Genomic DNA, 12485 nt, shown 5'->3' with positions numbered 1-12485 from the left:
AAGCGCGTTCGCCCGTGAAAAGCTCGGCTACACGGCCGATTCACCGCGATCAATGTAGATTTTAACACGAGTAGCAAGTGAAATTTTATTTCCCGATGTTGATAGAATCTTCTCTTTTTCACTTTTATTGTCACGTTAGCATTTGAAAATTTTCGCCGTTGTTTGGGGCGAGTATTAAAATCGTCTTTTTTTTGCAACAAGCAGAAGATAAAATTTGCAATCATAGAACTCATCTTCCATCTTTTTCTCTGGTATTATGAGAGTCGTGGACGTCGAATTGCTCCGTTGAAGATTTGAAACTCGATAAAAATGTATTTATCGTATCTTTTTCCTGAGATCTTCAATTTTATACAAGATGATATATTATACAGCAGGTTTCTTTTAAAAAGAAGACAATCGTAGAACTTCTTTAAATACAGAAAGTAGATAGATACAGTTTAACTTTTGGGTCACGTAGCTTCGTTCTAGAGAGTCGAAATGAAATGTGCTTTGTTCCAGCTTATTTACGGTTATTTACGTAAAATATACGGGATCATTGAAAGAAGATATCACACAGGGAAACAGGTAAAAGAATCTCGCGTGTAAATCCCTTTTCTCTATCCTGACGTCGCGTCGTCTTTGGATCACTTATTTTCATTTTCTGCTCTTTTCTGGCCGACTGCCTCGCTCTTCATTCTGCACGTCATTCCGTTTTCGCGCACGTACGCTCGGCTATTTGAAGCGCATACGAGCAAGGCCCGTGTCGTTTCGTCGCGAAAAGGGCGGAGATAAGAAGCCCGGTAAGAGGCTTTCTTTAATGAACACTTCGCCGCCTGCGAAAATATAAGCTCACTCGCGGTGATACAACCGACTTGAAACGAAAGCTCCGAGAAAATTCAAAGTACTATTTAGAGATATAAATTGGAAAGAAGTACAATTTAGTTTTATAATTTGTCAAATAAATTTCTTTGAACGATTTGTTCAATTTCGCGAATAAATTTCCTTCGTCAAAAACGGAAGAGATTACGTGTAATTTAATTAGAAGGTCTACTATTTAGTTCATGCATTGTGAATAAATATATAGCGATGTAATTTTTGTAAGTTTTTGAGCAGTTAATTTACATGCTGTTAGCCATTACTATTAAAGCGCGCAAACAGATACAAGGTATCGATGTAGAAATTACACGATGACAAATATCGAAGTGTATCGAATGCTTCACTCGAGCCAGTCTATAAATTTCCATAAAATAATATTGAATTAATATTATTATAATATTAAATATTAAGTTTGAAAAATTTTCATGAAACTACCATTAGTCTGCCAGAAAAGATACAAGCTTCTTTCAAACTTCAAAGCTATTAACGATCTTTGCTCTTGAATAAGGTGTTGCTTGGTATGTTGCAGATCGTAATCGGAAATTATGAGGTGGCTGTGGATTATCGTTCTAATAGCTCTGGCGCTGCCAGCGGCTGTGCCACGGAAGACGCATCGTAGCAAGCCGAGTAAGTAGTCACATTTATTTCAATCTCTTCGATTCTTCTTTCTAGCTTTTCTCTGTCAAGAAACTCTTCTCACGCGCGAATCGTTATCGATCGATCAAACCCAATATCTCCATGAATTTTGCCGCTATATTTTTCTTGAAATTTCTAGAATACAAGGGATATAGGACACATGGAGCATTTAATATAAAGGAAAAAAAGAACAAAGTCAAGTTGTTCAAATTTTTGTCATGGGTTTCTCTTTTCACTGCTTTTCATGGGCCAGATAGAATGAGTTTTTCGAAAGTTGCACCCGCATTCATTATGCACACCTGTTACAGAAACTCTCAACTTCATCATCCCTAATTTTAGGGTCACGAAAAAAGTACTGATATAAAGTTGGTATAAACAAAGCTCCGCGCACAATGGTAAGTCTGCGAGCGAAGTTACTCGGAGAATTTTGCCATCTGTGAGTCAGATTTACACAAGGCAAAGAAGTCTACAGAAGAATGAAAAATGTTACGAATTTTCTGGTGGATTGTGTAGAGTGAGGCACATAGTTTTCTTCGTAGAAATATGAAGTAAAAATCTGTAGAAGGTAAAATGCAGTTTAAAATCAAATGTTCGGTTGTTAGTAATAAATTCTCCACATTGCGTAATACACATATAGTAATTTGTTTCTACTACATGGTGGATTTGTTTATTAGCCCATTGAAGACCAATTAGTGAGATAAGGCAAGTTTTATACATATAGCTATTTATTATTTATACAAATGTACAAGAAATAATATAAATGCTATCAAAATAAATTTCGAATCGCTAGTTTTTGTGTAACGAAACTTTACGTTTATGCAGCTTTCGCCTTTTAAGGTATATATTCCTACTATTAGTTTGAAGATCGGAACTGTTCCAAACATTTTGCGTGGAGATGCGTATTATAGTTTCGGCATTTATAAATAGCTATACTTCTGCACGATTTACATCTTCTTTTTGCTCAAGTACCAACTGTTGTAGCATTCCCTGTACGAGCATAACGTATTTTTATGGATAAAGCATTTTTTGTAGGACAGCCATAATTTGTTCTTTCCTTTTCACTAATTTTTAAGTTAGATTGTTCATTTCCAATTTGAAGATCCTCAGAATGTCCTTAAGGTCGTAGCTAAATATGATGGAAACTCTAGCTACGACATCTTTTTAGTATGTGCGAGTTCATGTACTTTCCATGAATTTATAATAACGCGCTTAACCAAATTTATAAACAGAGACCATCACCACTTTTTACATCATAAAGTGTCCCATATTTTGATTATACTCGAAAGTTACACAAGGCTGTGGTACAGAGGCAGTTTTCTTTTCTTTTCTAGTCTGTGCTAAATATTCTATAGTGCTATTTTTTGTGATCACATTCACAATGGAATAGTCGTTTCACTTCACCACCGGAACTTCAGTTTGCCTTTCGAAAGCAAAGTCGAATGAACTCCTCTCTTTATTTTTCATAGTTGAAGTGGCTTTCAAGTGGCAATTTCCAACGCAGCTCTCGCGAATAGTGCCAATGGTAAAGAATCTTTAAAGTTTTAGTGTATGAAGTAATTTAATTTTAATATAACGAAAAGAAATTGTCAGAAAATATTCGATTGCCCACTCACATTTTCCTCTATATTTCGAACTTTATCTACTAATCCCATAGTTTCGCAGACGCAACGTTATTGATAAACGTAAATACAATTACATATATACTATTTTGCCGAAATATGAACATTACGATACTAGACATTGCACGCAGATCTACGAAAAAAGAAAAAGATTATTTCCATTATTTAAAAAAGATTGATTTATCCTAATGTTATAAATATTTCAATTTCTTCAAATTTCAAGACATTGTGCAATCTAGGTGGAAGAAAAAATAATAATAAAAAAATACTACGGAAATGTTTGAAACTTACTTTTGTTATTGCAACCTGAAATGGCAAAGTTCAATACCGTGAATTTGCTGACAAAAATTGCGAGTGAAATGTTGCGTTAGCGCAACGTTGGAAGTCAATGGTTTAGTAATCTGAAAAGTTGCGAATGAGAGAGGAGTGTGTATCGAAAATTTCGAAACATACAGTGGGTGTGGTGAAATAAAATGCAATTATATCTGCTATGAAACTCTACAAAAAGGAAACAAAGAGAATTCACAATGCATTTGGAAAATTCCACACCAATTGGAATTTGTTCTTTTCCAATTTTATCGAAGCATGTAACGACTACAACGAAACAAATACATTGCTTACTATAAAAACAAAAAGGGAATTCACGCCGATTTTCACAAATTCCACACCCATTGAAATCATTCTCTGTCGAATATATTTCAAACAATGGATTAAAACATGTAACGAGTATAATGAAATAAGTTCGAATTAGACGGTAGGGCGAGGAAAATACGTAAAATACGCGAATACATGAAAATTCATTTCTCTTAAATGATTAGAAGAACAAGGGACAAATTCGCAGAGAATTTTGTAAATTTTACGTATTCGTGAAAAGAGAGGAAGGGAAATTCACAATCACGCGAAGTTCATGCATTCATCGATAGAAACTCGATGATCGAAGAAACGAAAAAACACACAAAGAATTCGTAAATTCTGCACCATTCACCAATTTATTATACGCGTTCAACGTTACCTCGACTCATCAGAATTTTCACATTTGTCCCGTGTAATCCCATTCCACTAGAATCTAGAAGATAAACGGGGTTGAATAAGTCTTTCAAAGTTCCGACCTATAAGTAGGATCAACTGTTTCGTCTTCGCTGGAGAGAAAAGCTAAACCCAAGCCGAAACCATACTCGCGTGAGAGCTTGGCCTCGCCTAACATGGTTCGAATGTTAAATTAGGGTCAGGGGTTATTAGGGGTCTGGAGATTTTATCAGAACACGTGAGTGGATAAACATCTGATCCCCCGGATGTTGGTGGGTCACCGCGATAAATTAGGGTTGCGAGTAATTTACAAGGAGATGAAGCTGTCGTTGATTAGCCCACGAGGCGGTTCTCTGGCCGTGCGACAATGCGGATTGGTCGATCCGAGAACCAGGCTTCATTCGCGGATAATTTGCGATCATTCGCGGGATATCGTGGATTAACGTCGTCGAGGAGGTCGAACAGGGAATGTGCGTTAGCATCTTGTTTGCTGATAATTGAGGCTTGTTTGCAGTAGTGTTACGTAATGGTCATAGGTTTATCGTTGTTATTACGTGGCGTAGTCCAGAAATTTCCGATTGGCTATTAACGAAAAGCACAAAATTTATTTCCGAATCTATAGTAATTTATGTTCATTGCATTATACATACCTTAAATTTCTTTGCTATGTATTGTAATTCTTTACTTTTATTGAGATACTTGTATTAACGTTCGTTTTTGCGCGCTTCGTACATTGATGCCACCTAAAGTGACAACCAGCGTGATAGTAACTTGCTAAATACCAAACACGTGACACAACTTCGTTACTTTTCATTCATTTCCCACAAATTTTACGGTCACTTCTCCACGAAATTATGTCTGGAACCGTATGAAATTTCGGAAGTTACGTTCGCGCTAGGTACCTTCTTTAGCGGCACCATTTTATGAAGCGCGCATGCAAGAACCGGTGTCCCGTTATGACAACTATCTCAATAATGGTAGAAATTACATAGCAAACTAGTTTGAGGTACGTAGAATGATGTTGAAAATACATTTCTGCTTCGCTTTAATCTTTGTGGAGATTGTGGAGATAAGTTCACACACGATATTTCAATATCTAATTTCACATTTTTAAATTTCAAGATCATTCAGCGGAACCTTTATCGTTAGTTAAACTTAGGAGAAGTACGAAGAGATTGAAAAGACGGCCTAATAATAGAAAATCGTTGGACAGGCTGTCTCATAATCTGAAAAATATTTTTGGTTCTACGTCGAAAAGAAGTTGGAACCGGTAAACCGTTCCAGAAATTTTGCCGGTGTGAGAAGAAATCTGAGCGGCTTCGTAGAGAAATCTTGGACGCAGCTGTCGTCGGGAATCTAGCGAAAGAAAATCGCCCAATCTGTATTTACCGAGGGCCGGAGTTTGCGAACTATGACGTGAGTAATATCGCTACTGTCGCTCGAACCAAGTTGAATTTTCGTTACCATTAATCACAGCGAAATTCTTACCCTGCGAAATACGCAAGGGCTGCTACTCGTGACTTGAAGATACAATGACTCGGTAAATGCGAATAGAAACTGTTTCTGAGTTCTCGAACGTTTCCAGAGTCGATGAAGGAAGTGAAACTTTCTCTTTTCATATTGTTATTTCATTCCGCATGTTTTATGGATTATTATATTACTAACATTATATTTCTTTTAACCGAATCAACACATATTTGCTATTTATTTCTACGAATTCTAGTTTGTTGAAATGAAATTTTCATCTAATTTTCCATTAAAATGCCAAAATTTTTACAATACACAAGTCGATTTTATGAACCACTAGGTTCGCTATTTTTTCTATCTTTACGTTCTCTAAAAAGATGGAACTTTTCAATGGGATGTGATGAGCAATTTAACGCGCCGAAAAACTTTTTAATTAAAATAATAATTTTGGGACACGCGGCAGTAAGAAAAATGGGTTTCGTGTTTGCTCTGTTAATGGACTCGTCGATAAAGTTACCCAGGTTCTTAGATAAAAGGATGGTCGGTGTTAGGAAAATGTTCCACTCAAAGGAACCCTTAATTAGACGCTGAATTTATGTGGAATGGAGATTCTGTGAAAATGGTGGAAACTTTGTAGAAAATCGTGTAAGGTATTATCATGAAATGATAAAATGTAAAATAGGCGGGTGATTTAATAAAATTAAGAATTCGAGTTGTGTCTGTGATCGAATAAAATCTGTCTTAAATTACTTATGTGATGGTAATTGTAAGAAACTACCCGAGGTGCTCGAAACTACGAAACTACAGAAACAGAACTGAATAACTTTTACAAATTTATTTTTTCTTTTTATTCTCGCGAATAGACGCAATTAAGGTTTTATAATACTTTAAGATTGAGATTTTAATAACTTAAGATTTTACAGCATACTTTACTTTAAATATTTTAAAGAAAAAAAAGTAAAAAAAGAGGCAAGCTGATGATACGACAGAATTGCAACAAACTATTCTCATAATACAAGAAAAACTCTTGGCACTATGTAAATCTGGCTACTACAGAGCTTCGAATCACACGACCAATTTTCGAAATAATTTTAGAAAGCTAGAAGTGCATGGGAGTTGACGAGCTTTTTTACGAGCACTCCCTTATATCGGTTATTAGCCGGTGTTAGCTGGTTACATGCGTCGCTTTACAAATGCATTTGCAGCTAACGTTACGGAAGTAAAATATGATCGCCCGTTCAGATCCGGTGATATAGGGCGTTTTTATAATAGACGCGTTCCCGCTGGCTTCATTGTTGACCGGTAATTGGACAAAAATTACACGGGCAACCCGTGTATCACGGCTTAACGCACATGGCAAGTGTTCGTTCACATTAAAATAAATGTCACCCATTGTTCGGGGTTCCGATATAACTTCGTTTAATGGCGCGTCTTTCGTTTTCTCGTTCGACGACGAAATAAGCCATTGTGGGAATTTCTTTTATATAAATCTCTTTCTCTGAGAATTAAGTGACCGTTTCCATAAAAGCTTGTATTTTCAGTTTTTAGGTGTATCAGTATTTTAGTGGTATACTGGGAAAGATAAACTTATTTTTTAAACGATTTCAATATCTTTTGTTCTGTCGCTGATAATGTCGAGAACTATAGCAATCTCTCGAGATGTAGGTACTTTACGTCTCATAGCAGCGTAATGGAACTTTTCAATTATCCATCCTTAGCTGTAATAAAAACTTGAAAGCACTCGATCATAAACCGTTTGATGCGTTAAAAGAGTTGAGATATTGCTTGAACTTACGTAGGTTATTTCCCGACGTTTTTTTGATGCACTTTTTATGGAATAAAAAAGAGAGCTCCGATTCGAGGCCAACTCTTATGAATTCTAAATATGAAGATCTAAGTTAGTCGAAAGATATCACGACTTTCTCAATCGATCTAAAATATAATGGAAAAATCACGCCAATATCGTGAGTTCAGCATCGTCTTAATTATTCAAGAAATATCTTCGCAAATCGTGCGTGATTCACAGGTTGAAAATCCAGACACACGCGTTATCACAAATTAAATGTGTTCAAACGCAACAGTTTCGTTTGCACAACCCTTCCGATGCCTCACCACAATCGACAAAAATGTTCAGGAAGAAGCAACGTCCTTTCCGAAGGTTGCCATTCGGCGCCATTTGGAAAATCGCATGTTCCGTCTCAATTTCGAACATGAGTCTCTGTTCTGTCTGTTTCTCTTCGACAAAGCGATCCGCGAAACGCGGAATCGCGGAGCAGCGAACAGGGGTAAAGGATATGAAAATAGAACGTTATTGCCCTGTTTGGAGTTGGCGGCGCTGTCGATATTCCCCTTTAAAGCGGACATTTGTTCCATGGGCGAAAGGGAAGGAAATGGAGCAACGCGCGTAAAGAGAGGGGAGGGTGAAAGACAGAGGGAAAAGGGAAAAAGAGGACTTTTATTGACAAGGAGTATCGGTTATCGAGACGTTGTTGAGAGGAACGTTTGCCTCTGCTTTCAGCACCAAGGCTGTATGGGGACAGAGTGCCTGTCAAGCTACTAAGAACGAACAGCGGCAGGGTCCGACAGAAGATCGTCGACACGCATAACTATTTTCGCACGCAAGTCAATCCTCCAGCGGCTAATATGCTCGCCATGGTGAGTCGCTTGCAACTTTATCGTTACACTTGAAATTTCATTGCCTACCTTGTAGTTCATTTTTTAAATCATTCGTATTACGTTATTATTTTATTGTTAATTTTATCAACTTATTAATCATTTACTAACATGATTTTTATTTATGACGTTGTCTTAAGAGAGAAAGTAAATTTAAAGGAAGGTACAGAGTAAAATTTATACTTTGAATAAAATTAGAATGGAAAGGTAGGGGAGTAAGTTGTCAACGATTGTTAATTTCGCCCTCTGCAATTGACTTCGCAGTACTCCATTTTAATTGAAAATTTCAGATTAGTTTGTACAACGATTTCCTGATTAACAGATTTAATTGAAACCGAGGGGAGGGCCGGTTGAATTAAGGTTTCCAGGCGGACGATTAAAATTATATTTGCATACGAAATGATTACCTTGAAGCGTATATCTTCTCATAATTTTCAACTTAAATGTTCTTCATTATTTCAGACACGGTAATGCTAACAAATTTCTCTCGATCTTCCATTCTTTGCAAATATCGTTATCTCTGTTATTTTTACATTATTACTAATTATGTAATTAACAATATGGTACCAGTACTTTGATTACAAAAATTTAACCATGAATATATCCAAAGGGATTCAAGAATTCCGCTCACGTATGTGATATTTGTACGCGATCTATTTTTTAAATTCAATTAATTTCTAAATGTCATCATCTATCAATTCTCGATTATTGTTTTCAATTTTATTAGCTTTTAGCTATTTCTTTTTTATCATTAATTACTTTTCAAATAAACAATAACGTGAAAGTATGATTGCACGTTCAATCGCCTATTAAAATGCCCCTAAAATTCACCGGACCGTAATTCCAAATCTATCAACACCAACTCCCCATAACTCACGCCGTCAGAAGCAGCAATTCTTCCCCTTTAACCCAGTTTTTGTTTCATGTCGAACCGACTTTTCGTACCATAGATATCGTTCGTTCGAAGCGAAGCATAATTTCGAGCGGTTCGGTGTCGTTATCTTTCTCTTTCTCCCACTCTAGTGCTGACCTATCCCAAGCGCAGCACCTGTGCGCTGGCCAGCGACAGACGCCGAGTCAGCGTCTTTTTTATTGCTACTACCCCCACTGCTGCCCACAACTACTAGGGAACGTACGCATTCCCAGGAAAAAAAGTGGGTCACGGCGTTTCCAAGAATTTCCACCGCCATTCATCGCCGGCGCGCTCGTGCATTTTAACAGAGCGAGCTTTCGATGCGAGGGATCGGGATATCGACGTGAAACAAAGCGCGGTACACGCTGGAGCAAGGTTCTTTCCTCTATATTCGCGGAGATAGGAGATGGTTTCTTTGATGAAATTTCTGAGTTTTTGGTTTGTCTCTTTTACAACTGGATCTTTCTATGAGGAAACAAGAAAAAGAAATGTTGGTTCACGAAGGTCTTTCCTTACGATGGATGAAATGGAAATTGACGATTGTTATTAATAATTGGTATTGTGATCGTCCTAACTGCGTTGGACATTCTGTATTTGTCTAAACAATTATAAACAGGAAATTTAATGCTAAGGGAGCGATTAAGGAAATGTTGCTGTTGCAGTAACGTAACAGAATACATTGTTATGAAAGAAAGTTGCAAACTTTGAGTTAAAATTTTGAGATAAAAATTAAATGCTTCAGAGCTTAAGAATTTTTTAATAAAGAAATTTTAATTAAAAAATTTCACTATATCTTCCCTTCGCTTCTTGATTAAAAAATTGTTCAGATCAATTTGGCGAATAACGAGTTTTAGTTGTACACAGTCTGGTGTCCGAATTTATTTTTTATTCATTCATATCACATTTTTATTTTTTTCCCCATTTTTTATTTATTTTTTATTTTTTGTTATAGGAATTTTATGTAAAATGTTAATTTTCATGTTTGAAACATTTTTTTCAGTTGAGCTGATAAAATCGATACTAAATTTTGTTTGAAATCGACATTAGTATCTTGACTAAATTTAGAATTATTTTATGCAAACAATGGCATCGTTTTCTCATTCACGATTTCCAAAATCCCCTTAGTGAAAACGAAATCAATAAATAAGAAAAAGAAACATGCAAAAAAAAGAGAAACAAAGGAAATCGATATTCTGTTGGTCTTATCGTGAAAATGGAAATTACTTTTGGATCATGTTTATCCCAGTAAAACCAGCATTAAACTTTACGTACGAACTGCAGTTTACATAATCAGGACCGCGAAACTACTTTCCCTATAAACAACGTTATTTCCCTCCGATTGTATACTCCACGTTTGGTTTTGGCAATGCCATTGAAGTTTCATTCGATATTTTTTTTGCTGTTAAACGTTAGAGGAAAAGCGTGTAGTTACGAAATTTCATAAAATAAAAGTCAGTTTATCGCTGAGAGAAGGAAACAGTGATTTTAAATTCTAAATATACGGTGAATTCTAAATTCTTTCTCACAAGAATTACGTGTATTTCTCGACGAAAACATCTAATTAGTCTTATGTTTGAAATAATAAAAATAGGATATATTTATGAGCAATTTATATTCCTATATGTACACTTTAGTTCATAAGTACACTACTTGTACATGTTATTTAATATTTAATTTACAAAGCTTATGCATTTCACGCTTTATTACCTCAGCCAAAGGCACCAAACCAAAACTACCCTTCCAAAAACATCACAACATCCTTACATCCTCGCTGTAAGTAAATCAATTACATTTACCAACGAGTCGTAGCGAATTCGATTATTTTTGTGGCGTGACGAAGCACGAGTAGTAGAGCCGAGTGTAACATTGGTAGCTTTGAACAAGCCGGTGGTGAATCGTTCGCCGTTTGAGCGAGTGGAAACATTTGTAACAGGCGTCGGTTTAACGATCCCAAGCTTCTCTCGCCGCGACGGACGAATTCCCTCTCGCCGAGGCAATGAGCCGCGTTTTCTTTCCTAAAAAACCGAGCAGTTGCTTTTGTCGGGGTGGCTAACGAAGCGTGGAAGAGACACAAAGGGGTTCCGGCCTTCCCGCCTTCATTTGATAAAATTCCACCTGCCACGAGGAAACGTGATTCTAGTACGCGATTCGTTGTTATAATTGAGATTCTTTTTTTTAATAATTGAACGCGAATCTTTGAAATTGGGAATTATATTTGAAAATAAAATAAGGGCATTTTCGAGATATCAGATAATCTATAGGTAATATGCAGAGTTTTACTGAAGATAATACCAGTTCAGTTAATATGGGACTCGATTATTTTTCTATTAGCAGACTGTTCGATGTTCATGTACTTCTATATTATCTCTATTCAAGTAATTGCAAGCATCTCAAATATTAATGTTTCACAAAATTTCATATCCTTTTTTAGAAAATTTGTCGAATATTCAAATTCTATGTTATAGTAAACAGTTTCATGTAGAAATATTTCGTATTATTATTCAAATAATCACGAACATCCATCGAATCGGATATTTTCTGAATATTCGCGAATCAACTTTTTATAGCTTATTTAAAAGTTACTGATCTAACACAAAAGTTTTAAATATACGATTTTTATATCGTATCGCATAGAAACAATTCCATGTGGAAATATCTCATGTATTTTTATTTACAAATAAATTTTCGATTTGGTTCACGTCGACGTGGAATACAGTAGCTCGTCACCAAAATCAATCTCGTTACAGAGCGTTTTGTTCATTCAACATCCGAAACAATTACTTCGCGTTTGCCATTAAACACGTTTCACTATCGTAACAACGGATTGTACGGTTACCGTGGGAGCTTTATAGCTCGCGTCAAATGATGAATTTTAAGTTGATTGCCGGTAAAACCAAAATGGACGATCGTTACGTTGTTTCGCGGATATTTCCCGCTATTACGGCTAATGCATAATAAATAATCTCATAAGTCATGCCCTGATCCTGATTATTCACGGGCAACGCATTAACGATGATGAATCCCTGTGGTTGAAGTACCAGCATTCGTTATTGTCAAATAACATTGGAACGCGCTGCTGATCATCAGCCAGACTTTCAAGCCATTTAATTACTCATGGACAGGAAAATACTCAATTTTAATCAAGACATGGAACGTTCGAAACCACGTGTATGATTCTCCACTAAAATTAACACGCGATAAATATTAACAACTGTTTCGGTAATAAAATAGGACATTTAAATATTTTAAATCAGCTTTGAAAACCGTCATTGTGTTTCACTGTTGTAGTATGGTAT

At 36.1% G+C, this 12485-nt stretch overlaps 1 protein-coding gene across 4 annotated transcripts in view; it reads left to right on the top strand.

The window, feature by feature from the left end:
* The window catches only part of LOC117164114 (cysteine-rich secretory protein 2), a 98260-nt gene that overhangs the window by 67096 nt on the left and 18679 nt on the right, over positions 1 to 12485 (top strand). For all 4 annotated transcript variants that reach the window (XM_076627972.1, XM_076627971.1, XM_076627973.1 and 1 more), the window contains 2 exons: positions 1385 to 1482; positions 8122 to 8258. In XM_076627972.1, coding sequence (XP_076484087.1) covers positions 1401 to 1482; positions 8122 to 8258 — 219 coding nt within the window. In that variant the 5' untranslated portion in view covers positions 1385 to 1400. The remainder of the gene's footprint in view (positions 1 to 1384; positions 1483 to 8121; positions 8259 to 12485) is intronic.

The sequence above is a fragment of the Bombus vancouverensis genome, chromosome 3 (assembly GCF_051014615.1).
Source record: "Bombus vancouverensis nearcticus chromosome 3, iyBomVanc1_principal, whole genome shotgun sequence".
Taxonomy (NCBI): domain Eukaryota; kingdom Metazoa; phylum Arthropoda; class Insecta; order Hymenoptera; family Apidae; genus Bombus; species Bombus vancouverensis.
This window is presented reverse-complemented; position numbering and strand designations above follow the sequence as displayed.